The 27,891-nt window shown below is 34.8% G+C and overlaps 1 protein-coding gene across 1 annotated transcript; it reads left to right on the forward strand.

The window, feature by feature from the left end:
* The first annotated feature begins 7,588 nt into the window (after positions 1-7,588).
* Positions 7,589-26,978, forward strand: LOC125668153 (uncharacterized). The gene is made up of 8 exons (XM_056162429.1): positions 7,589-11,124; positions 14,730-14,798; positions 16,270-16,427; positions 18,084-18,238; positions 19,559-19,710; positions 20,061-20,288; positions 24,428-24,605; positions 24,769-26,978. The coding sequence occupies exons 1-8, from the start codon at positions 9,702-9,704 to the stop codon at positions 24,995-24,997; spliced, it is 2,592 nt and encodes an 863-aa protein (XP_056018404.1). The 5' UTR covers positions 7,589-9,701; the 3' UTR covers positions 24,998-26,978.
* The last annotated feature ends 913 nt before the right edge of the window (positions 26,979-27,891 follow it).

Here is a 27,891-nt window from a genome sequence, read left to right on the forward strand (position 1 = left end):
AATTGTGCAATCTTTAAGGAGGTACAATCTACATCATCATAATGGCTGACTTATTTGGGACGTTAAACATCATACAATCAATCAATCCTTTAAATTTAATAGTCTAGCTGGGTACGTAGCTCAGTCAGTTAACGTGTCATGATTTGTAGATTGCTTGTGCAAATCCAGCAGAGGTTTTAAAAAAATTTGATAACTTTCTACTTAAAGGTCAAGTGTAATAAAAATAGATTTGAAAATAAAGTTTATAATTCATTAAAACCCGTTTTGAAAAGTTTATTGATGTGTTTATTATTTTTTTTAAATCCAGGTAAATGCGCAAAATCGTTGTTTATAGAAACGAACGAAGGAATTATCACCCTTTCTTATAACGTCATCTGAGACAATTGTAGTTGTTTACGCCTGTATATATCATCGTTTTATTTTCCAGTTTTAGCAACACCGTGGATAGTGACGGTGAAATACCGTAGATACACTTGAGTTTAGGGATTCAACCTTTTATATTTGTACCTGCACCCGTTTCGAAACCATCCGATAGTCTATGTTCGACAAATATCTCATAGGAATCTCAGTTAGAAATTATTTACCGAGCCAGTCCATAGAAAAATGGGAATGATATTGGAAAAAATGTTCTATCAAAAGATAACCTTTGTATTTTACACAATCTAGGCTAATCAAAATCAGACTTCATAAATACTCGCCGTATACTCTATTGTAGCGATTGTGAGCGTATTTAACTAGATTGACTCTCACGTTTGTATTTTTTTAAAGGAATTTACTGGTATGAGATTGATCAGATTCAGATTATAATGTGTTTAGCTAGATATATATTTAATTGAAAAATGCCTTTTTGAAAAAAGAACAACAAAAGACAAAAGAAAAAAAAACCTATTGTGCATAACGTTATTTGTAACCCCCCCTTTTTTTAAAAAAGAAAAACATCTACATGTAGATACAATATCATAAAATGTAAATTAGGCCTATTAGTACATGTAATTTCTTCACAACACACATCAAATGCGAAATTAAAATATTACGGCACAAAGTTAACGAATTGTAGCATTTTGAGGTGTGAAATTTTGCCTTAATGATTCATGATATATTAATTAATGTAGCACTTAAAACCATATTAGGAAAAGGAAAAACTTGTACTTGTTTTCATAATGAACTTGAAGAAAAGGCTTTGGAAATTGGACTGACCTAATAAATAAGGTTTTATCAAAATGGGTTTTTTAAATTGAATTCATTTCCATTTTTACTATATTTTATTTTTTCAAAATATATATAGTGAAGAAATGAAATGATGAGTCCCTTATAAATATAGTATGAGTACGACAATATTCGAAAGATATTTCATTTAATAAAAGAAATAAAATCAATTTGAACTAGGTAATGGGTGACATTAATTTTTATGTGCAATCGCAAACCCATTGAATACAATGTCGCATTAAAGCATTCAGTGGTGGATGTAGAGAGGGGTGGATTGCATCCCCCATTAATTTGGGTTGAACTTTTTATATAATTAAAATACATCCCTCCACTTGTTTTGTAGGATGTCCAGTTAATCATCACTTTGCACTTTGTTTATAGTCAAACAGGATGATGCGTTGGGGTTGATGGAAACCTGATCCTCGTTAATTAAAGTGTCACTCACTGATCCTCGTGGCTTGTCACAAATCCCAGTGTCTCTTTTCAGTTTCAGTGTCCAAATTCTTCGAAATTTAGGGTCTTTTGGGAAAAGAAACATACTTAATCCCTGTCCCGATTTGACATTGCAGTTCAAAGCAGCACATTGTACCATGAATACAGGACTTTTCTATGTAAACACTATAAAACCCTATCAATGCAATCGAAAGTTGTCTCAGATGACGTCATAAGCTACGAGCGATAACTCACGTCACGACACATTTATCGATCGCTCAGGTAAAAGTTTGATAGCGCCGTGTACTTCACGCCAAGTGATTTTTATCAAAATTGCCATGGAAATTAATCCATAAGTGTACGACAGACATTTTTCTCTGTAAAAGTCCAGTTTTAGGAAAATCACTGTACTTGACCTTTAAACTGCATTTTTGACTATATAGATGAAGTAAATTTTGAGAGTTTTCAATTTCAAAATATTATTTCACATATCTTCCACTTTTTATCCATATTAAATTTTTTCCATGTGTTATTCCTCCTTAAAAAACACTCATGACATGAAGATCTGTGCATGTTATTATGATGAACAAGGAAATCTTTTTCCAAATTCAAAACTTGATAACTATAATTTAAACAGTATTTTATTATGTTTAGCATGATAGCAAAGCAGAGCCTTATATATAAGTCTTTCTCCTTTAGGGTACAAGGTATAATGTCCACATAATGATATATGGGAGAAATTACAACATATATGATAATTAATAATAGTATCTCGATATGTTTGAAATAAAAAGATAATTATCACACAAAGCACAATGATAATATAGGGATTATGATTACTTCATATGCATGATAAACTAACAAAACAGAAAAATGGGGGAAAACTTTAGGAGGGGTGGTTAATGGGAACTCAGGAAGACAAAAGATTGAATTAAAAATTGATAGCCCTTGGGTATAGGACTTGGGGTTTCTGTGCTTCCTACATTGAAAATCCTTATTTTACAATTTTTTTAAAAATTCTAGAAAACCTATTATACAAACTTGTTACATAATTTGGATAAGCTGGAAATACTTTTTAAAACAGTAGCCCTTTACATAATCCATGGTTATGATACAGTAAGGGCATAAATGCGTTAATTTTTCCGTGGCATTAGTTTTAGAAATGCTTACTTGTGGAAAGAGCATCTATTTGCTTGAGGACTTAGAAAGTATATTTTCCCCCTGAGGTGCAGCCCTGGGAAATAGTGGTCTGTTGAGGGGGACAATAAACTTGTATTGTTTAAATAACCAGTAAATAGTTATTTGTTACGTCTAATAAATTAAACTAGAAGAAACATTGACTTTCATTGCCATAGAGGGTCATAGAGAGGTGTTGCTGACTTTGATAGCATCACACTTGATGACACGGGAAAAGTTCCCAGAGAAATTATCGGCCTGGTAAATAATTTCAACTATTCATCTCATGAAGCTATTTAGCAACAAATGAAATTGCTGATTTATTCTCTAAAACATTTTTATAGAAAAAGAATGAACGTATAATGAAAACACTTCAGCACACTAATATCATGTAAATACATGTACTTTCTCGTTTGTTTTCCCAACACAGATTTATCTTAAAAACTGTGATGAAGTTGGTGTTTCCAGACAAATGATATTTATTTTAAAACCCTGTTATGTTAAGCATGGTGATAAAATATTCCATTTACATATTTCTCTCAGATGTATTTTATTTACCTGATGTTTGTTGAAGCTGGTGCATTTGAGACTATTCTGTTTGTTGTGTTCATTGTCACACGTGAGTTACCCTCGAATGTCTCGAAGTCGTCACACGTGAGTTACCCTCGAATGTCTCGAAGTCGTTTGAGAACTAACGTGTGTCAGATGCCCAAATATACAGTTTCGGTCTATTATATAGTACAAACATGACAGAAATGAAATCAAGATTTATCAGTATTATTAATACTGATCAATTAATAAATGCTTTACGTTAAGAGGGTAATTCAATTAGTTATGCATAAGCACTATTCTTCGGGGGTGGGGGTGGGGGGTCTCTCAGAATTTCAATAAGTGAATAATTAAAACTGAACACAATACGAAAAAGAGAATATTGTGAATAACAGTAGTGGCGTATTGAAATGTACTCAACACAATATACTGATAGTCAAAATAGGCTACGTACATGAAAATTATGATGCTTAAAACTAATGAAATAGAGGCCAACTACATGGAACCCTATGTGTTAAATCGAAACTTCCTTGTTAAATTGAAACTTCCTGCATGTATTGCAACCAAGCAAGTTAAACAATGCTCATAAAAGAAGAAAACAAGTTCATAAGAATTGGGGGGGGGGGGGGGGGCACCATATGACGGGTGTCTGATGGGGATGACTCTGTGTCTGTCCATCAGCATCCTCTGTAGCATGTGATCACTCAAGTTTCCTTTGGAAGATTTTCGTAAATTTTAAATATATAATTATACATAATACTAGGATTAGGTAGAAAGTGACCCCTTTAGATTTTCAGATTTATCAACTTTGTCGTTTTGAAGTTATGGGACTAAGAAGTTCTTAGTATTAATGGTATAATAGTACTTTCTATGGCACACAAGAACACATTGATTTGAGAATATTTTCATAGAATTTAAAGGTACCGCGGTAATGCTTATATTGTGGAAAGGAAGACCCCTTTCGATTTTAAGATTTATCGGCTTTGTTGTTTAATAAAGAATTGTTTATATTTATGTTCTTTGCGGGGCCCTATCTCAGACTTGCCTATTTTCTAGTTGTTGGATAAAATATAGACTCACAATTTTTTCAGAAGAGAAATAACTTGAATGATTTAGGGCAATACATTAAGGCAACACATTGACAACTTAGTGCCAACAGATGATAGTTTTAAATTTAAACAGATACTGAATTAATGTGACATTTTGAGTTATGATAGATTGGCACCATCAGGATAACGCTGATGTTGTATAGGTCACTGAATGTGTAAAAAATAAATATTGTAAATATAATGGTGACCTATCATTGGCAGGGTTTTAATTACTAAAATTTAAAACTGATCACCCTCATGGGTACGGTGTGGGTAGAGATGGGGAAGTTATCTAGGAGTCGGTGATCAATAAAAATTCAAAGCTATAGAAAGGTTTGTTTCTGTGTACATCGTTTTAAATTACATCAAGATTTATAAGATTGTATAGCTTTCCAGACTTTTCTCCCCTATGATAAATTAGGAAATTGAAATTGGCTTCATTACCCTAATAACTTCACACTAGTGGTATAAATAGCTTTGAATGTCTAGTTGAATGGGATGCTGAATGTAATTTCTACATTTTTCATTCGGTTGACCTAGTTAAAATAGAAGAGTTGCTTGGACCAAACTGCATGTTGATGACAAGCTGCAGATAAGGATGCAGATTGTGACCTATAATTTCAGCTTGATTCAGACTTGGTTATAAAGTGTGTTTATAGGTCAGTTGTATGCTTGAAGATACTGAGATACTTTCAGCAAGGTAAATGGTGGCCACTGGACTTCAGCAAGCAAGTTATGTGATGAGTTATAGAATGGAAATTTATTCCCATTGGCTGAATTTAATGGCTATACACTGTTTTTACTTGGTTGCTGGTAGGGGGCATTTGTGTTGCATCAACACATTTAGATTCGGTATTCAATTCTGGGCTATTCCCCTTCTTTTCAACAAAAAATTTAATGTGTGGGGGAACAATTGGAAGGCCCTTGAGAAATAAATGTTATTGCTTTGCAAATATTACAGTTGCATTAAATATGGATTGGAAAGATAATTTTGTCATTGATGAATGGTGTTTATAATCTACTTTTGTATATGTCCACATTTGTTAGACAGCCTTGGATGATTTATATCTACTGAAATGAATTCTTTTAACTGTTTTCGGTACAGCTTATTCACAGAACTATAAAAAGGTTTTGTTTGAAGCATTACAAGTTTGATGATTGGAGAGGCTGTGAATCAATAGCCTGTGCTGATGATGGTGTGGTAATGGCACTTTTATGATGTGTTCCATTTTACACGTCATTGGTCCAAGCGGCTGGTCTCTCACACCAGTTCCTACAGGAAGGGGACCTGAAGGTAACCTCTGTAAACTTCAGCATGGTGCTTTTGTATGACAAGACCATTAAAACCAATCTGATGGATGATCCAAGAAAACGGATTAAACTGCAACCATTACTGCTTAGAACATTTCATTAGATGTTGCAAAGAGGTTCAAGGAAAGGAGAAAAAAGAGATGATGAATGCTGTTTGGAATTGCTGGATTCACTTCTGGAAATGCAAAAAAAGTTTTCAGTAGTGAAGGATGCTTAATTGCAGAGTGGAAAATTTGTGAGAATCTTGTAAATGTCGCCCAATAACAACTTAGCCAGAATGACCACGATATAGATTTATAAAATAAAAGTCTGACAAAATCAACTTTTTGTGTTTGCATTGATTCTTTAACATATACTGCACGACTGCAGATTTAATTTTGTTTAGTTGAAAGCCCTAAATGACTATGTAGTTTTCTGAAATTATCTTTTCAGAAATGTATGATAATTAAGGGTTTTTTTCCCCCAGCAATTCTTTTTAGATAAAGCAGTGACCTTTTTAACTTTACATAGAATAAGCAATAAATGTCAAGGTCATAAAATGATAAAAACATTGAGATAATCTGCAAATTACAGCATCCCTATTGTTTATATACCTCCGTAATACAAACAATCTAGATGTTTCTGCCAAAGTAAATAAATGATTGATGTAAGCTAATATGACCTTGACCTCCAGATCCCCATCTGCTGTTGTGGGTAATATTTTAAAGAATTTTCAAAGATGAAAGCTTGTGTTTTATTATTCACAAGAACTGTTAATTTCTTACAGGAAGTTTACCGTGCCTAAAGATTTCTGTCGATTTTATTTGTAAAGCAATTAATGGTTAATATATAATCATTTTGAAAGATATGATTAGAAAATAATTTGAGAGATACAATGTGAATCTCTCTAGTAATGTACTGTATATCTGTTTGAATATTTGTTATAGCTATCAGTTTGTTACAAGCATGTTCATGTCTATTAAAGGTGATATGGACTGCAAAATGTCAGAGCTAAGGTTTCATAGAAAGAACATAATTCTATGTTTTAATTATGAAATTTGGGTGACTGGTCTTTAATGCAGCCAGATAATTTCATTTTTCTGCATTTTCTACAGATTAAGAGTCACTTGACCCGTTACATTAACTTTTATTCTTGTTCGGATTCTTATTAACCGGCTTGTTTCCTAAGAAAATTGACGTAAGTGTCAGTGATCTTATGCAAACAGTTATATCAATTCACAGCCCACACACCATTATCTTCCCAGCACAGTTTTTAATGTCAGTAGACAATCATAGCCTTGATTAAGTAGATTGGTTTTATTTTGGTACGTGTGTATGTCAATTCAAAATAGTGCATCATAAAGGGCATTCCAGAGAGATCATTAAACTCTTATTGGGAAGTTGTAGAGCAATGTGCATATTGTGTGCATGTATAATTGATAATTTATGCTTGATTGAAAGCTGAAGCAGTGTATTTGTTAATAACACTGAAGATATTGTAAGATGCACTAGTAATTGACATGAGAAGGAATTCATCGTAATGTTGAAAATCATTCTTGTCTTGCTATTTATTACATCTTTCTTGTTTTGCCATTTACTGTATTTTGAATATGAATTTCAATGGTGGTGTACAAATTTATAGTATGTCAGAAAAATGCAGCCTCAAAGAAATGCTGCCTCCATTGTAAACACTGTCTTTGAGATCCATGACTTTGACGAAGTCACTGATGATGTTTCTTGAAGAATTGCTTTGTTTCATTTTCATTGTCACCTTTAAGTAATATTTCAATTTTCCTTACAGGTTTAAGAAATTAATAATACATCATAGCTGACTGTGTATAAATATTTCTCAGATAGAGCCACAGGTCAACAGAATATTGATAGTGATATTGCAAAATGTCTATGTCAATGACCAGAGAAAGTCTTCTGTTAATTTTCTGTGTCAGTACAATGACCCGATTCATAGATCTATGCCACAGCGGAACTTTCCTCAAAATATTCGGTATTGGATTTTCCAAAGAGTACGCTTGACATATGGAGGATTGATGAATTTGGCATTGTGTTTCTCTCTATTGATTTTCATAGACAACAATATCATTAATTAAAACTGGTAGCAATCTGTCTTATTCTTTAATAAACAGTCTACCATGTGACTGTTAGAACTACATGCATTAGCATACATTAGCCATGTCAGGCAGCCTCTATTGTGTGCTATCATCTTTGGGTCATGTGATCTGATGCTAATTATGATGTCGTCAGCGCAGGTGCTTTCCCTTGGCTTGGAAGAGAGAAGTTGGATTCCACCATTTTTCTGTGTGTTGCTGGAGTAAGATGACAGGAGAGTGGTGACTCTATGTTGAATGCTTTCATACTGAGAGAGAGAGAATAGCTCGGGGCATGTCACAGACAAGGGACTTTGTCAGTGCTATCTTACACATCTAGCTTAAGACATTGACTTATCTGTTTTTTTGTATCTCTCCTAGAAGACAATGTCTTAATTAGATTGGTGTACTTAACAGGACTGTGTAGAGCAAAGTATTACCTGGCTGTCTGTGTTTGTATCCTAGGAGAGTGATATTTACGTGAATCAAGCAACTTACACACACAGTTGTTGAATAAGTAATCATTGAAGATGCCGGGCTTGTGTCATTTCATGTCAATCAGGAGAATTTGACTTGACAGGGCAAACTCAGGTGTTTAAATGAAGAGGTTTCGTCATATCAGGATCACAGTTCCAACTGCAAGGTGAAGAAATAACAACATGTGTTTTTAGTGGTAGTGTAACCTCAAATGCCAGAAGTGTTTTCCATTCAGCAGAGAAATCTGAATAATGACAGCTCATAGAGGAATTATAAGGTGTGTTATTGACTTAGTGTTACAAACAGAGAGGAGATATGAGGAGAATTTGATGGCTTGATAAGAGATATTACTACAAGGTGATAGTAATACAGACCAACACGTGTTAACCTGCGTATAAAGTACACTGATTTTTAATTATTTTTTTTTACAAGTCTGATCCTGTGGTGTTAAAAACTGGATTATTATTTACAGATTGTTTATCCGTCACTTGGCTTATATATATAAACTTGATATTTTTTAAAAAACATTTACAAGGATCATTTACCGTGTTTGGACTTGACGTTCCACCTAGTTAGTTACCTTGCTTATTAAAAGGAATATGATTGGAGCGCATGCAGTATACACTGTGTTGTGAAGAATGACAGATTATTGTTGATTGGAACAGTGTATCCCACATGTGACAGAGTAAAGGAGCTGATTTTCTTGCCCCTGGGTCTGTAGAAGGCTGCTGACCCCGTACAGTCACCACAGTGATCTTCAGAGGAGCTCTAACTGACCAGTCAGTAAACCCCATGTGTGATAATTAGATACAGATATATGTACATCTTCAATCTCCTCAGGATATCCTGGAGGCAGCCTTAAACCTGAGGCCATCAGGGTTCTTAACCTGATTCAGAACTGTTCAGGGTAGGTAAACAATTTATGTGCACACATGATGTAACTGCCCATGGGTACAGACTATCTTCTCTACCTGTTAATCCTTTGTGTAATATAAAATTCATGGGACATTGATCCACCCAGCTCAAACAAAGGAATTCAGGTGTCATGGTCTATATGACTAATGATCACTCTATTACTAAGGGCCAATCTGCCACAGATTCTATGAGCCTGTGACCTTCTTTGTGTGTGTATATTTTTAGGTGGAAACATGGATGAGTGATTTTAAACCCAGGATATAAATACAGGAAGGGCAGATTTGAACTTCTTTGTTAACATGTTTGGAGACAGAAAGAACGTGTTCCTTCCTGTTGAGAGCTTTTTCTTGTGGAGAGTTTATTTTCTTTAATATTTGGGATCTGCTCTCCACACAAGGATGTTTTATTCCAGCTTTGTTTAGTGTCAGAGTTTGTTAATCGTTGTGTGGTTATTTCTTTATTTAGAATGGAGTGTCAGCCAGGAGACACAACCACGTGTGTTAAGCGGGAGGTGGTGAGCATTACTGGAGCCATCCAGCTCGAATATAAAGACATACCCACCGCTCAAAACAATGCGTATAGGCTCTCCGCCTCATCTTGCAAAAAATGTCTTAGAGAAAGAACGGGCAAAAACAACAAATGGAGACAGAAGCAGCTACGGAAGCAGACCAAAGCAAATAGCCCGATCGTGATCCAGTTAAAGGACACGTTAAAGGCAGCTTTAAAACAGAAGCAGCGCACCCTGCACAAGTCCAAACACCGAGAGGAGTCTGAGGACTGGAAGTTAAGCAACAGTGATGTTAGTGTGGTGTCTGATGAGGAAACCGCGAGTAGCAAGGAAATCAAAACGAAAAAGGACGTTAAAAATTTAAGTGCCTTGATCTCAGTTATAGAAAAAACTCACCGAAAAGACAAAAAATTTCATGTGGGGTCTAACAATCTCGCAAGAAATACTCAAACAAAAAACTCGGAGTTTGTGGCAGATTATGTTCTAAACAATGCCACTTACTCCTCCGAAAACTCGGACCAAGTCAGTAGTAAGCCTAGAAGTATTGCCGAATGTGAAAATGTGGAGATCATTTGTAATGATTTAAATGAGAGTGACAGAAGTTCTAATGTGGAGGATACTGAGAGTGATACTGTTTCAACCATCTCAAGTTCTGAATCCCAATGCGACTCAGAGATCTCTAACTCACAGCCAGAAACCATGGACTCAGAAATGACTCAGGAGGAGCTGGAGAAGCTAGCACAGTACACAACAGGATGTCCCCTGATCCGCTACGACTGTCCACCTTCTGAGTGTCCACAGTGTCTGTCAGAGTTCTACTACAATTACCAGTATTACTATGACCAGGGACTCCTTCACACTTACCAGGTGCCCCCTGAAACCAAGGACGTGGTGGAGGAGAGCCCAGAGGCAGATCTGGAGGAGGGAGAGGACCCAGAAGGGGTGGAGGAGCCCCCTCCCGCTGAAAAGATGGACACAAACAGTTCATCAGAGAAGTTAGACTCCAAAGAGGAGCAAGGAAGGAAAGCCCCACCCAAGCAACTTCTGGAAATTGGCATCAAGTCTTCACAGGAGTCCTATTCAGATGACGTGTATGTGGACCTGACAGACACTGATGTGACTTTTACTGTGTACTACCATCATGACCTCGCAGCAGAGGACACTGAGAGTAACTATGCAAATACACCTACCTTTTTACCCCCCATGGTGCCATATCATATGATGACCCCTTATACAACGAATCCCTATTTCTCTGTGCCATACTGTTACTGGCCCTGTGTGTACCCTCCGTCTTACAGCTTAAGGAGTCCGCTCTATTTACCGGAGGACACAGAGTCCATCCCTAAAACACACATGATTCCTCCTAAGGAACTGGAGAAATGTAAGTCCACTCACCTTTGCATATAAATGTAAGTTCTTTCATACTGACTTACATTAAGAGATCTTTGTTTACAAAAACAAAAGAGGTATATTTTGATCATATATATATCTGTATGTGCCATTTACTGATATAAACAATAATTTGTTTTTACACAAGAATATTAACAGCTTTGAACTTTAATCTCATCTCTATAAATAACTTTTTAACAGTGGAGAAAAAGAGTTGATTGATCTACCTACTTTCCATCTGGGTAGTGAAGTGTGTCATAGTGTCATTGATGATCTAATTACGAAGTCTGATTGAATATTTAATGTAAAGAGTATACTTAAAAACAAGCTAAAGAGATAATGTAACATATGTGGGGTTTATGATTCATGTATTTAATGGCTAACGTTAGGATGATAAGTCATCCACAGCATGTAGCAGGTTTAATAAGTATTCATGACGTGGGTTTTTGTTTTTTTTTTGGTTTTTTTTTTTTGGTGAAACACAGTTTGCATTGACGATCCTGTCTTTTATATTTACGTCAATAACACCACCTTGTAATATTTTTACAGAACAAAAATTCTTTGGTGAAAATATATTTGAGTGAGAGTGTTTGAGTGCTTCTTTATCCTCATCTATTATTTTTGACCCAGTTCTATAAATTCCATTTATAGGAAATTTTAAAGAAAAATAAACTTTGCCACAATTCAGGTTAATAAACGTCTAGGTTTATGGGGTATGACAAGTTGCTATCGCTGTATATAATGAAGTTAAGAAGCCTTCTTATGATGCTCTAGTTCCTATTAACAAAGAATATTTTACCTGTAAAGCCCAAAACATTTAAACTCCGCACCCTTATCTCCGAATTTTCAATTCTTCCTTGTGTAGTAATTTCAGGCTTAAGCTACACAACTAGAATGTACTCTGTGCCACCAAATATTTATATTTACATGCCAATATGTTTTTCTATAGAAAATCATCAAAATCTCAAAGATGTTATAGGACAACAATATCCGTACATCAAAAGTGCTGGATGACCCCACAAAGCAAATGCTGGATAACTGTAATGTTGACCTCACCATGCAGTTGTGACCAATTATGTTCATAGAAAGCAGTTATGAAATCTGAATTTACAAAGATATCTTTCGAACATCAAGTGTGAAATGTAGGCATTAAATCATTTTTATTTATTTATTTTTTTTTTTTTTCACATTTATTACTCTATAACTAGATACATACAAATTGGGCTTTTTTTTTTTATTTCATAGTGTAATGGAGCACAAAGAAAGAAAAAAGATCATTTAATGCTTATTTTGACAATTTGCTGGCTGAAATAGGTCATTGAACAAATCAATGTTGGATGTTTAAAACTATGTAATGATGATAAAAAAAAATCTTTGTGGATTTCACACAAAATCTTATTGAACATATATATATATATTAAGAAAACTCGGGAGAAAATAGTTTTCTTTAGCCAAGCATGAAGACACATGATGTATTTTCAAATATACTGTTACTCCTCACCAATCATCAAAAACCAAATGCTTCAAATTTTCTGGAAAGGCCTGCAGTGATCATTTACTGAAGGGAAAACTTTTACTATTAGGATATGGTGGTAAGAGTTGTTTGTTGTCTAAGCCTGGTCAAGGCCAGTGTACCCTCTGCACATCAATAAGTATATTCCTCTGCTCTAGACAATAGCAACACAAAACAAAAGGCGTACGAGATTAAATAATAAACTACTCAGGTGTCGAAGCTCTGTTCTCTTGCCAATTTCTCTTTTGTTCATCATTTGCAGTTCTTAAGGGTTTTTTTTTTTAAAAGTTGGCTGCCTAACAAATCTCTCGTTATGAATATAATAGCATCATATAACTCATGAAAACAGAAATATATGTACTCTGTACAGCAAGGCTTTGTTTATCCAGATACCAAACATTTAGAGAATGTACTCTATACAGTCAGCCTTTGTTGATTTTTAGAGAACTCTATTCAGTTGGCCTTTATTGATATTTAGAGAACTCTTTACAGTTGGCCTTTGTTGATATTTAGAGAACTCTTTACAGTTGGCCTTTGTTGATTTTTAGAGAACTCTAAACATTTGGCCTTTGTTGATATATAGAAAACTTTTTACAGTTATGCTTTATCTATCTGGTATTTTGTACAGTGGGTCTTTATTAATAGGAGTATGCCTTGTTTATGCTTCAGATTCTGGATGAAGTCATGTTTATTGTTTAAATATATACTGTACACAGGAATATAACAGACCCGCATGTATGTTCATGTAAATAGCAAGTGCATAGCAAAACATGAATTCATCCAATATCGAAATTTTTATGGGGATTCTTTATCAGCCATCCTTTGTGATATATATATATATACTTGTATCCTCAGGACTGAAAAAGGTTTTTGTCCTTAGATAACCTGAATATATAAGTGTTTGACCATTAAGCAGAGGGCTGTATATTGATGAACAGTTCCGGTGTAAAACGAAATAAATAGACGTGTACTGGGAGGTAGAATAAGAGAGAGTATATCAGTGTCGGGACATCGAGCGAATTCTCACACGAAAAATTTATCATTTGTATTACTTTGATTTTATTGAATATTGTGACAATTTTAAAATGAATGATAATGATGATTTGACAACATCCGATTTGACTTCATTTGTTAAGTTTTGAAAATACTAGTACACCATGTAAAGCAACTGAAAGGCCTCATGTGAAACCATTTCTGTGACAGGTCGCTCAGAACGTGTTTTGTGCTTCATTTGTGGTGTTGAACATGGTTTATGAAATTACAAATTTCTTTTTAATTTGCATATGATAATTTTTTTTCACTGATCCTTTACAAGGAAATTGTAGACAGATCATAATTAATCCAAAATAATGACGTTTCACTGGTATTACATGACTCTTTCATTAAATTTGACACAGGATAAAACTTACAGAGTGCTTAACATTATATTAGATATCAATGCAGAATTTGGTGTATAAATTAGATAAAATCCATAAAAAGATCTTCTTAATTAATAGGTTTTATTTGTAGTCTTTTGCGTGTTGTATATGATTGGAGACAATTTGGCAGAATTCTTTTAGTTTATTTGAATTATGAATGTGAAATAGTGACAGCTGTCAAATTTTACACTAGAGCGGCATTCTCGAGCTGGCAGAAGAGAATTACAAGTACATACTTCAATTTTATTGTCTCAAATGAAAGAAAAGTGGTTTTACGCACTAGATTAGTTGTTTGCTACTTCAAAAAAGAAAATGATGAAGGTTTTTTTTTTTATACAGATACTGATATCAAAACTAAATGACATTTTTTTCTCATGTTAACAAAATAGTGTGGCCTGCTATTTCATACCCTGCAGCGGTGATGAGGTTTGCTCATTAAACTGAAATGTTAATCTGTTGGATAATATTATATGACTGAACTTTTTTTTTATCCAACTGTTGATTCATATGTGCTGATCCAGTAAGTAAATATTTGTGCCATCTTGTATGTCTTAAGTATGAGGATGTAAATTTCATACATAGATAATTGGTTTAGTTTTTTATTAAAGTGTATGTCTTACACCAGCAGAATATCTTTAAGTTAAGTACATATTTTTTTCTTTGCAGTCAATTCCTCTGCACCATCTGTGCGGCCATGGATCCCAGTCAAGGCAGCAGAAAAGAGCAGATCAAGTGGTACGTAAGCTGCAGTATTGTTACTAGGCAACCACCTAGTAAAACGCAGGTCTCATGGTTAAATTTTTCTTCTGTAACTTGATGAGGAAGGCAGACATATAGTACTATTTTCACAATTCACTGATATGATACTGTCACACGAGCCTGCATATTTTCCCCCCTCCGTCATCCTACCGTAAGGTTTAGCCCTAAAGATGTAACATGATATTTGTGGCTGTCTGCTTCTCGACAATTCAAATGAAACTCCATTTTTGACATTTCACAATTATTTATTTTATGCGTGGAAAATAGCTCTAGTGTTTTGAATATAAATATCTTATGGTGGTCAGAGTTGAAATTTTTTAGCAGTAGAGAGAATGCTTCATTGCTAACCACATGGTCCTGGAGAAATTAGAATGTGGAGTCATTTGATATGTATTTTAATCAGAGTTATATTTATCTTGCAGAGTTATTTGGTAAAACTGTTGAAATTCATTTAATGAATAGACGTAGAAGAATAATGTTTTGGCTATTTAGATCATTAATTAAGGTTTAAATGTGTTTTCTAAGCAAATTAGACAAGTTCAACATAAGTGTTATTATTTCTACCTGCCAAATGTTTACAGTAAGATTGTGACAAGACAAGGATGACCTCTGCTGGTCATTGTTGTGACGACATTTTCTGTCCATTAAATTTTTACATCCATCTTGGAGGTTGTTGACTGTTTTCATATTGTTAGTCTGCCATGATGGATTTTATCTTGCAAAAAAAAAAATGTATAAAAATAATGGGAAGTAATAAAATCAATGAAATGTGATCCGGTAATTGCCACTTCCATACTCTTTTTATCTTTTATGATGTATATACTCATTATACTGTATTAATTAAATTTGGAAAGTGGAGAAATTTTTGGTTTGGTTCTCCAGGATAAAATCTGTGGAGGGCAATTGATTGACCATGGACTGGCCTTTCAAATGACCAGTACACATAACCAGGCAGGACTATGTTTTCCATTTTTTTCAATCAAAATTAATAATCCAAAGCCTGGGATTCAGTTGTTGCCAAATTGCAGGCTTTTAGTTTGAGCAATTTGGATTGTTGATTTTTAAATATTTACCGTAGTTTGGTTAAACAGATTGCCTGAATGTATTGGATCATTGATCATTAGAAGAGAACTGGTTTAATGACAAACCAACTTTAAATAGCAGTAGTAAATACATTTCATCAATTCTTTTCATTCCTTGACAAATATGAAATTATTTAACAGCATTCATTGATCTGACTGTTATGTTAAATTCTCAGTGTCTAGAAAATTCTTATAGTATTTATCATGTTTATTTTTGAAATTGTGCAGTAATAACAAGGAGTGCACACTGGGTCTTATGTAGCACAATGAAGAATGATGTGCACATAAATTGAATGAAAGCCTTTACTATTAGAAGAGGAACTGTCAGATTAGAAATTAGATTTGCTTCCTATTTTCTTTTTCAGCCATTTTCACAGTGATGTGCTACAATGTGCTGTGTGACAAGTATTGTACTCGTCAGATGTATGGGTATTGTCCCTCCTGGGCCCTTAACTGGGAGTACCGCAAAAAAGGAATCATAGACGAGATCAGACACGGTGCAGCCGACATAATCAGTCTGCAGGTGAGGGCACCAATTTACAGTTCTGAAATGTGTCTGGTTCTCGATCAGTTGTGTGTAAAGGGTATTTTGATTAGGGTATGGGTGAAGTCGGGTTTTGTGTAAAGGTTTTTTTTATTAGTGTATGGGTGAAGTAGAGCTATAGAATTTTCCGATGGATAAAATGGCTGTTTAAATGATGATAATGGGAAAAAACTATCCCTGAATTTAAGTCACGACAATTTAGCAAGAAAAAATACATCACTTGACTAAGGATGTTGTCCTGCAGACGTCAACATGCAGTTGTAAAATTGACGTCATTGTTCACAAGCCAGGATGTGGTTTGCTTATGGTAGTCAGGAGATACAAGACCATTGACACACTTCAGTTCAGGATTCTAGCCCACTTTATTGCATTAGTAGGAATTATAGTCTCTATTCCATCATTCATATAGAAACACACCTGCTATGACTGGATAGGTGGGGGGATCACCTAGGACTGAAATAGGTGCAGCTCCCCGCATGGCCTACATCCTCATGATATGTTTGTTTGTCCATCCATCATTTCATCTCAAGTAGCCTGTAAATTGTTTTAAGACCACATTTTTGTATACTTTCTATAAGGTTGTTAGAAATTTTTGAAAATGGACAGTGTAAATAAATGTGGAAATCTGTTTTTGAAACACCTTGGAAATAAGAATGGCTAACTTTTATAAGGAAGATAGTGCAATATTTAACACAGAAATTCTACTTCTTTTTCGGAGATTTTTTCAAAATTGGCACAAAGTTGTTGTTATACAGTCTGAGGTTTTTGTCTTGGGTTGTCTTACTTGAAATATTAATGCACAAACTTAGCAATTAAAGTGTTTAAATGTCCTAGTATTTTTTCTAGTGAAGTAATGTAGTAACTTTGACTATGACCTGGTTCGTGTATAAAATTAATATGCTGTTGCGGTCTCGTGAAGAGTACTAAAAGTACAAGTCAGATATTCTTGGATAACACAAGCAGAATTCTCAGAGCTGTGTTGAATTAGTTGTTTAAACACACCTCTCTCAGATCCAACAAGCACTGACCCCGCTGTAGTTCCTGTCTGTCCATTGATTGTCTCTGTGTTACGGGCTGTGTACTGTTTGTCAGTAGTTGCTGTAATATACCTTCTGATGAAGCAGGGAAATGTCCTAACATAGATAGGAAGCTAGCGACAGTTTTCTTCTATCACTCTGACATTGAAATCGAAGGGTTGTCAGCCAATCAATATTTGATCAGTTGTGCGACGAGTTACCTTGTGAACATTTCATTTACAGATTGATAAATAAGAATTAACTCTTGTCAATGGAACAATTGCCCTTTTCATCTGCACATTTAGCAGTCATATATCACATTAGGAAACCACTAACAACAAAAATAGTTCTGTGAAACTTAAGAGGTGTTTGTTTGATCACAAGAAAGACACGTTGTGACACGAACATTGATAATTTTTTATCAGTTTCAATCAAGTTGAACTGATGCTTTTGATCATTAATCAGTTTAATCAATCATGTTTTTAGTACATTTCTAGAGGATGATTGCTAGATTTAAATAAAATCTTAAAATAGGAAACAGAATAAATATGTAGATGTATTGATTATACAGATTCTGACTGTGTGGGTTTTTTAATGTATATTATTGGCTTCATTACAGGAAGTGGAAACTGATCAGTTCCACAACTTCTTTCTGCCAGAGCTCCGCAGAGACGGTTACGATGGAATCTTCTCTGCAAAATCACGAGCACGAACGATGACAGAGGCTGACAGAAAGCATGTGGATGGTTGTGCAATATTCTTCAAAACTAGCAAGTATGTGACAGAACCTGATAGGATTAGACAGCACACAGTCACTTGTCATAAGTGGTGGCAAAAAAATTTGCATGTTTATCAAATCAAGGTGTGGTCCGTTGTCTGCCATCACTGATAGGTTGTTGTTTTTGTTTTTTTTATCTCTTCAGATGTTTTTAAATGAGGGATTATAGAGATTTCATTGTAGTCCTGCTAAGATTGGGCTGCTGTTCCATATTGCAACAAAAAAGAAAGAAAAAGGGAAGATTAAATAAATGACACTCTCTCACATGCGTTGATTAATTAACGTACAGTGAATGAGTAATAATTAAATGGGCATACAGTGCATAGACCCTTAATTAAGTGACCTACATATAGATGAAGATGTCATGCAAGAAATAGACTTGGCTTATGTTCTAGAGGGCACCACCCAGATTAGAATTTTCTACTAGAATGTGATTGTGGTGTTGCTGTTGTCAGAACATGTAATTAAATTGACCTTCAACCAAATGATTAAAATGACCTTTAACTAGATTTGGATCACAATTGTTCTGTCGTGTATTGGTCCAGTCTCTTAAGCAGACTTTTGATCCAAACCTCATTGCATTGCCACAAGAATCTGAAATCCCCACAGAATCCTCCCAGAAAATGTCAATCAAAGAGCAATGACTGCAGATTCAATTACTGCTCTGGTAATTACCTGATACAAAAAATGAAAACTCGTAACAATACAGTCTGAAGTGGTGCTCATCATGGGGTGAAACTGAAGGACAGACATCGTAATGAAGAAAATTAATGAGTGGTTTTTTTAAACATTGAGGGCCGTGATGCCAGAACCTTAAAGGTAGCAGGCAGTGTACAGACGATCCCTGTAATTGTCTAACAGTTCCTTCATATACTAAGTCGGTCGTACTCTTTATGGGCAAGGTTATCTTATAAAACAGCTTGTTATTCAATTTTAAAAATCTGATGACACTTATCGTACTCCTTAGCTGGCGGCTACTGGAAAATTACGTTTCTATGTCATAATTTTTTAAGTCATAAGTGAAAGCTTATTTCACAATGAAAAATAAGAGCAAAGTATGTTTTAATAATGTTGTTGCGGTCTGTTTGATTAAGACAAATGGAAGTTACAATGTTTCCTTCTCTATGACGACTGTCTTGCTCGGTTTTGTGACATAATTTCTAGAGTGCTTCCTTTTTATGTTATTTACACAAAGGCACTTCGGAGACCATTTCTGCTGTTCTATAAATATTAATAAGATAAATTAATAATATGTCATAGCAATTAGGATTACAGTTTAAAAGTTGGAAGATAAAGGGTACCCATTTTGACTCCAGGTTCCACCTAGTGAAAGAGCATTGTGTTGAGTTCAACCAGCTGGCCATGGCTAATGCTGAGGGTTCAGATGACATGTTGAACCGTGTCATGACAAAGGATAACATCGGACTGGCAGCCATGTTGGAGATTAAGGAGGGAGCGTATGATAATGGTGAGTGCTTACTCTGCTGGTGTGACCCATTGCTAAAGACTTGCCCAGCCATTACTATTGCTAACAGAGTTAGAAACATCAGTCTTGTAATCTGTCGTTTAACAGAGCGTAGTAGGAATCGTAAAACATTCACATTGTAAGATGTTGCTGTCAGCAGATGTTGCGCTTGTGATGATTTGTAAAAAGTGAATATTTTTAAGAATCCGGATTTTTATGTACATTATGCTATATTATTTTTATCAATTGCTTCACAAAATTTGAATTCTGAAAGTTTGTGACAGATGGAGTTTATGACTGCAGTTTCAAATAGTATGGGTTATTTTTATTTGATGTTTCTGTGGTTTATACAGCAGGTGCCCTGAGTGAGATGCAGATGAAGCAACCCTTAGTTGTAGCCACGGCCCACATCCACTGGGACCCGGAGTTCTCGGACGTCAAGCTCATTCAGACCATGATGCTGATGTGGCGCCTCAAGAAAGTCATTGAGGAGAACTTCACCACCATGAACCAAGGGCTGGTCGATGTCACTCGTGTTCCCCTCATCTTATGTGGAGATCTCAACTCCCTCCCAGACTCAGGTCTGTATCTCAAAACTCAGCATCTCACACAAAGTACTCAATAGCTTTAGATTGGCAAACTCTGCTAACCCCTTAAGAGTAGGTGGCTCATATTGATTTTGAGGTCCCAAAGTTGAAGACCAGTGGCCCATTTTACAAAACAACTTCCGACAAAATCACAAGTCTTAAATTGTATTACACAGTTATTACTTTAAATAAATGAATTTAAACTTTTCTGAGACTTAATTTTGAACATTTTCTTAAAAAAATATTCTGCATTTGGAGTGAATGATCTAAGATAAGCTGGAAAATTCCAGTATGTAAAGTTTGTCGTAAGTTCTTTTGTAAAACGCAACCCAGGAGTCAAACTACTCCAGACATAAGAAAATATTGTCTACTCAGTATTATGAGAAACCTTTGCTATCAAGCCATCAGGTGGTTGCCAACGACTAATATGTGACCCTTGATTTTAACTATCATTTATATACAGTGAAACTTCTCTAAACCGGCCAGCTGTCGGACCGAAAAAAACGGCCGGTTTAGAGGGGTGGCCGGTATACCGAGAATTTAGCATTTAGAGACATTTCAGCTCAATTTTTATTAGATATTTCATTGACATACCACAAGCCATATAATATGGTGTTCAAGGACTATTATATCTCTATTGGAAATAAAACATAATAATTTACTAACATGTTTATTTTCAATTTATAGCACTAAAATAAACATTTTTACATTGACATGCATAAATAATGGAAAACATTCCGTTTAAATAAAACTGCATTTGATAATTGTATAGAAATCTGTAGACTAGCAGCATTTATGTAGAATTTCGTCTTATGTTTTAATAAACAAAACAAAACACATAGCCATTTGATTGCTGCAATTAATACACAGAGTAGGTACTGCTCACTTTGATATGGGGATCTATGATCAATTATCAGTGGAGATCAAACTAGTCCACTTGTACCTACAGGTAATTATTACAAGACAGTCTTGCTGCAATCATCTAATTTTAACTAAAAATTTATTACAGGATACATAAAGAAAAAACAGAGGCCTATATTATTGGAATTCCTCTTACCTATAAAAACTCTGTTTACATCCATTGCTTATATCGTTAACAAATTTGTTTTGACGTTTTTGAAAAGTACAGTAGTAAATATATAATTTTAATTTTGATGTTTCTTAGGAATTTTAAGTCTATGGAAACCTCCCCAAAATCATTCATCTATTGAAAATTATCATTAACAGGCATGGGTTTGTTGTTTATTAACTATCGCTTATATCCATGGTGCAACAATATGGCGTATTGAATCCCTATTGATTGTATTCATTCAATATGTGCATATCTGTTTATAACATTTCATACAGAAATTTGAAAGGGTCACTTGGATTAGCCAAGCACCAATTAACACCCTGGACAGCACAGGTAAACTATAGAACTTATAGAGGACACTGGTATTTTTCACACCTCCAGTGGATAATTTCCCACCTGGCCAGTAGGTCAGTCATTTTTCACACCTGGCCAGTCTTAATCACCTCTCTGGCCAAAATTTCTAGTCTTCAAATAGTGGCTGGTATTATAAGGGTAAATTACACATGTTTGTTAACAATTGTACTTTAAAAAGTGGCTGATGTCTGGTTTTCAGGGGTGGCCGGTTTTGTGAGACTTTCTTTGTAAGGAAATGTTAAGGTTTCTGCCGGGACTTTGAAAATCGACCGATATTCAGGGAGAACCGGTTTTCTGAGGGGCCGGTTTGGAGAAGTTTCACTGTAGACATTGTAAATTTAAAGTTGTCACATTTTCAATATTGCCTCATTTAATAAGGAGGGAGGATTGGATATGTTTCTAAAACTTTTCTTGTTTATATAAGGAGATTTTAGATAAAACAAATCATGCATGTATTTATGTTATCCACTACTGATTATCAAGAATAGATTATCTTTATCACAGTGGATCTACCTGATTTCCTTGTACCTATCCGGTACATTTTAGTTGATAGCGACTGTAAATGTTATGCAAGTTTTTTTGATAGGTCACCCAGAGTTGGTGGATAATTATTGATTGAGTCATCCAGTACAGGACTGGAGGGTTACAATAATCTCAGTGGTCCCTGTAAAATTATACCATGTTGGGGGTGGGATGTCATTTACTGTAACGTTGACATTTTCAAACTGCATGCTAAAAGTGTATATTATATGTCATCCATTACTAGCTGCACTCAATGATGCTATACTCAGAAAAGGGGGGCGGGATCTTATATCATTTATAAAATACAAATGTGCATGCATGTTTGCAATAATTCAGTAGGGTATACTGTTAGAGAGGTAAAGTACAGGTGATTTTGATGAATGATTTGATTCATTAGTGAAGCCTTTGCTTTCAATCATTTTATAAGATTGACATGATGTATGTTGGGATCTAGACTATACTCCTGGTGTTTGTTATTTAATATAATTTGCAATCCATCATTTGTGTAAGTTTTGATTACTTAATCTGTCTTGAGTGAAGACTTCAGGTTCTGACATTGTGGTGTTTTGTTCCTTTTGCTAGATAATTATCTCTGGCTGCTCTTAGGCACATTTTTAGCCAGGTACTACAAATTTTGATCTTTTTGAAAGGATGAATAACAGGACCTCTCAAAATTGTCGTGAAGAATGACCTACAGAATATGAATAATATTGTAATGGTGCTGGAAATGGTCAATTTGGCCTCGTGTTGTGAAAAATGCAATTTCTTTGTAATTTTATTAAAAAAAACTTTATGGGACTCAAATGGCAAACAGATTGCTTTGCTTGGATAACACCTTAATCTACTAAACTGACCTGAAGAGAGATGAAGAATACATTTTGTGTTGACTGGGTAGTGAAGTGACTGAAACACTCGCTGCTCACTGGTGTCATTCGAGTTCAATCTTCGTGATAGGTAGTGGTTGTATGTGAGTGGTCACTATGGTCAATCACTCGGACACACGAGCTTCACCCGATTACTTCAGTTTCCTCCCTCATCAACGGCCTTCTTGTCAATATCTGAGCCACCAAGATGCATTGATAGAAGTTGTATTACTTTTTGTTACTTGTTTGTTAATTGTCTAAGATAAAGGATGAATTTATGAATATCTGATTTTAATTTTTACTTCTATGGTGTACTTTTATTTGAAAAATTGTGAATATTATTCCTCCTTACAACCTTTTTTTTCTACTTTTGTTAATACATGCATAAATTATAATGTAATTGTATTAGTAACATCTACTGTCTACGCCTGTCCTTTTCTGATAGCATCTGATTTATAGATATTAGACTGTTATAAACACTCTGTATAGTGTTGGTCCTCTGTAGTATGGGTCTGTATTGTAGAATGGGGGATGGGAGGGTCAGTGATAAATTAATGGGAGAAGCAGTATTAGATTAATGGGAGGGGCAGTATTAGATTAATGGGAGGGGCAGTATTAGATTAATGGAAGGGGCAGTATTAGATTAATGGGAGGGGCAGTATTAGATTAATGGAAGGGGCAGTATTAGATTAATGGGAGGGACAGTATTAGATTAATATGTGGTCTAATATGCTGTGCTAGAAATTGAGGAATTATAGGAATATTTTGTACATGGACAATAAAATCCTTATCTATGTACTTTAATGTTTTCTGGACAAGAATGAGGTCAGTTGTGGGTGGAAAAACATGCCCTTGCACTAGGTTATTTATTCTCAAAACTCTAGGGTCATGGTCTTGATTTTGTAGTGACGTAACCAAGAATTTGACCACTGGGGTTTCATATTAATGAATGAGATGCTTCTAAATTGTTTTTGTTGTCTAAAAATCAGGTGCCACATAAGGCAGGTTTGATCAGTTTACAATTAGTGAGCTGGAGGAGTGTGCAAGGTGACCACCTCCATGCAGGATGACATGGCTTTGTGTTGTAAAAGCCAAGCAAACATCGTTAAGTTGTTACACTATCATTTCTATGATGTAAAAGACTAGTCTGCTCTGCTTGATTGTGTTTTACCACAGCCCACAAAAGCTTTTATGTTAACAAAGATGTCAACATTTTGTGGCGACGTCTCACGTCCCGGTGCCATGTTTTACACCTAGTCCTGTGGAGGATTTATGTTGTTGGCATTCTTCAGCAATGTTTGAAAATGTTCTTTTCTTTACAGGTGTTGTAGAATATCTTCTCTCAGGAAAGGTAGCTCGCACTCACATTGACTTCAAAGACATTGGTTATGAGGATGCCCTGCAGAAAATTCACGCGTCCAAGGACAAAGACTCATTTTGTCACGACTTTAGACTGAACACTGGTTATGAGAAAGACGTTATGCCATTTACCAATTATACGTAGGTGTCAATTGTTCATTAATCTCATAGGCATATTCGAAATGCATAGCTGTAATTCCACAACACTATAAATATTAAGTGCATAATTGAAAGGAATTGTTGAAAACAATTGCACCATTTCTATTTATTGTTTATTTATTCTTTTTTTCTCTTCATTTTACAGGTATGACTTCAAAGGAATCATTGACTACATATTTTATTCTAAGGAACACATGAATCTTATTGGTCTTTTGGGTCCACTGGATGAGGAATGGTTCCGCCAGAACAAAGTCGTGGGCTGTCCTCACCCCCACGTCCCTTCAGACCATTTCCCGTTGCTCGTCGAATTTGAAATGCCAGCTAGGAATCTCCCCAACAGCCAAGGAAACCCCCCGTTAATCCAGTATAGATAGTGGCCTGACTGACCACGTAAAGGGATCACTTTGCTAGTGCAATGAAGTTATTGTGATCTTTTGAATTCTTTGCAATGAATGATGTTTTTAAAAGGCCTTTCAGAAGCGTATCAGGGATACTTTATTTCCTATTTTTATATTAGCTGTACAAATTCCCAGGCAGTTGTCATACTACATAGTATCATTTCATGTTGACTGAGGGATGTTGATTAAAAAAATAGGGGTTTTTTTCTTTCATGACAACTTTTTGTAGCATGTGCATTTATTGTGATGATGAAAAAATATCAAAATTTGCTTGTTCAGTAATCTTTGCTTCATAATTTCATGTGATAAATTGTTTTTATATTTAATTTAAAATAAAATTATTTTTTAATGTTCAGAACATTGCAAAGAATATATGAACAAAGCGAAGGGGAGGCCATCCTTGTTGTACAATGGTTAGCTGTCCTCAAAATCATGACAAGAATAAAATAATCCTATCTTTTGATTTAGCATTTTTAACCTAAAGACTTTACAAAATCATTGTGCTGTGATTATGCAGATCATGTTCTCTCCATTCTTATGATATTGTAAGAATTAATTACTTTTATAAACAAAACAAAAATTGATTGGACTGATTTTCTGCTGTTCTCTTGTACAAATCGTATGTGAAAGCTTTATGTAGGCTACATTGTGTAATGCTTTTATTTTCAGTGTCTTTAAGTTGAGAGTTAATTATTTTTATCAAAAATCACCTAGTATTGAAGAGACCAAAAATACTCAAAACACCAGACCAAACTAACTTTTGTACTTGGAAGATTTTCTGTCTCTTTATGAATGCAAACTTCTCTTTTAAGAAAGAAATCAAACCTTTTTGCTGTAAATTGAAATGCTGTTTGAATGTTTTTAATGGTCTGGTATACGTTTTATTTGTACTATTTCAGTAAACCAAGGTGTAAGGTATTGATTGACATTGATAAGGTACATATTATGCTGTAAGTTATGCTTGTGTGTATGGTATTTATTTGTGTGTTTTGATTGGTCAGTTGGTGGCCAATAATATACAATGTTTGATAACGTGATCTCAGGCGTTGCTGCCCTTGCATCACTTGGCAATATACATATCTATCCATACATCATTGTAACCAGAAATATTCTTAGTTTTTAAAAGAAATGATTTTTTTAAATAGGAAATTTTGATTTAAAATTTGTATTCAGCATATACTTTCTTTTAAAAAAAAAAAACAATAACCCAAAAAACGAAAAACAAAACGCAATTATTATCAAACAAAACTTTGAACTTTCATTTGTTATCATTGTGTTACATGAATGCATACGATATCATTTTGTCAGTCATACCAGACCAGGCAGCTTATTAATAAGACATTGAGGTCACGTCGTGAATACATGACCGTTTTCTTCTGGCATGACTTGGGCGAGGAAACATTCCTGTTGTTCTGTTGTATTGTGTCTACATTCATTTGATATGGTGTATATTATAGAATTTCTATCGAGTACCAAACTTGATTTTAAAAACAATATAACATCAAACAACTGCAGTATTTTAGATTGCAGACAATTCACTTTATAGTTTCTTCCAAACTAGTTAAATGCATTTAATGCAGTTCTCCTAGACTTTGTTTAGGTAAGTAGTACTTTGACCCAGGGAAGAAGTACTTTGACCCTGGGAAGAAGTACTTTGAAGGTAGAAAGAAGTTGTATAAGCTATGTAATTCAACCCAAAGAAAGATGCAACTGACATTTATCAAGATTGGTGTGTAGTCCCGAGAACTATGTAATTGTAATAAACTAGTGCTTCAGAAACTGTTTAGAGTGGTAAAGCCTCACAAGATCTGACATCTGTGTCCATGGACATGACCCAACAGAAGGTCATTGCCGGCTACATTGTGTTAGGATTTCTTTTTTAACCTCTTTGGTGGAGTTTGTCAATTGTTTGTCTACAGAAAATCTCAAAGGAATACAAATAAATATACAAATTGAATTAGTGTTGTTTTCATTATAGAAGAGAGATTAGTGCATGGTAAGTGCAGAACTCTAGGTATGTGGGGAAATTAATAGATAGTATAGAAACCATTGATTAACATCGCAACTACTTCTGTGCACAATTCCATTCATATTTATGTTGTACGTGTATTTTTTTTTAAGTAAACACTTCAGAATTTGGTATCAAAAAATGCTCTCTGCACTTGTGTCAAGACATACTTTAAACATTTATTAAAGCCAACTCAGCTGAAGCATCCATTAAACCTTCTTTCAATCTGAAAATTCGGATTCAATAAATTTTATCTGTTTATGTAGCCAAGTTTGATTTATGTAGGTCGATTTGAACTATATGGTAGAAAATAACCCATCTGCAGTTAAGGACATGCTCGATGTTTCTCAAGAATATATAATTTTCTGTGACATATTTGGAACAATTCGCTTGCGTCCTATCTTGTTTCTGCAAAAAATCATGGGGTACATGTATATTACCAGGTCTGTTTTAGAGTTGGCATATTTTGATACACTCTTTAGTTCCTAATGATTGTAACCACTGAACCACCCTATCGGATATGGTAATATTACTACAATATAAAATTTAAACCTACGTGTATTTTGGAAATCGTACAAGACCTTAAATTCATATCAAGGAGATGAAAAAATAATTTAAGAGAAACACCGCACATCCTTAATATGCAAGGTGTTGCGACTGCCATCCAGTCTAGCTCAGAGTAGAATCTAATATTTAGTGGAGAGATGTGTATTGAAGTCCAGTCATTACACACAAGACTCTTTCCTTCACAAATTGTAAAAACTAAGATACGAGTCATAAACATGTCGGTTTATATCTCAAAAGGCACAAACTAGAAAGGTACAGTTTGTCAAATTAATAATCGAGCATCCTATGCCATCTT

Source organism: Ostrea edulis, chromosome 4, assembly GCF_947568905.1.
Source record: "Ostrea edulis chromosome 4, xbOstEdul1.1, whole genome shotgun sequence".
NCBI lineage: Eukaryota > Metazoa > Mollusca > Bivalvia > Ostreida > Ostreidae > Ostrea > Ostrea edulis.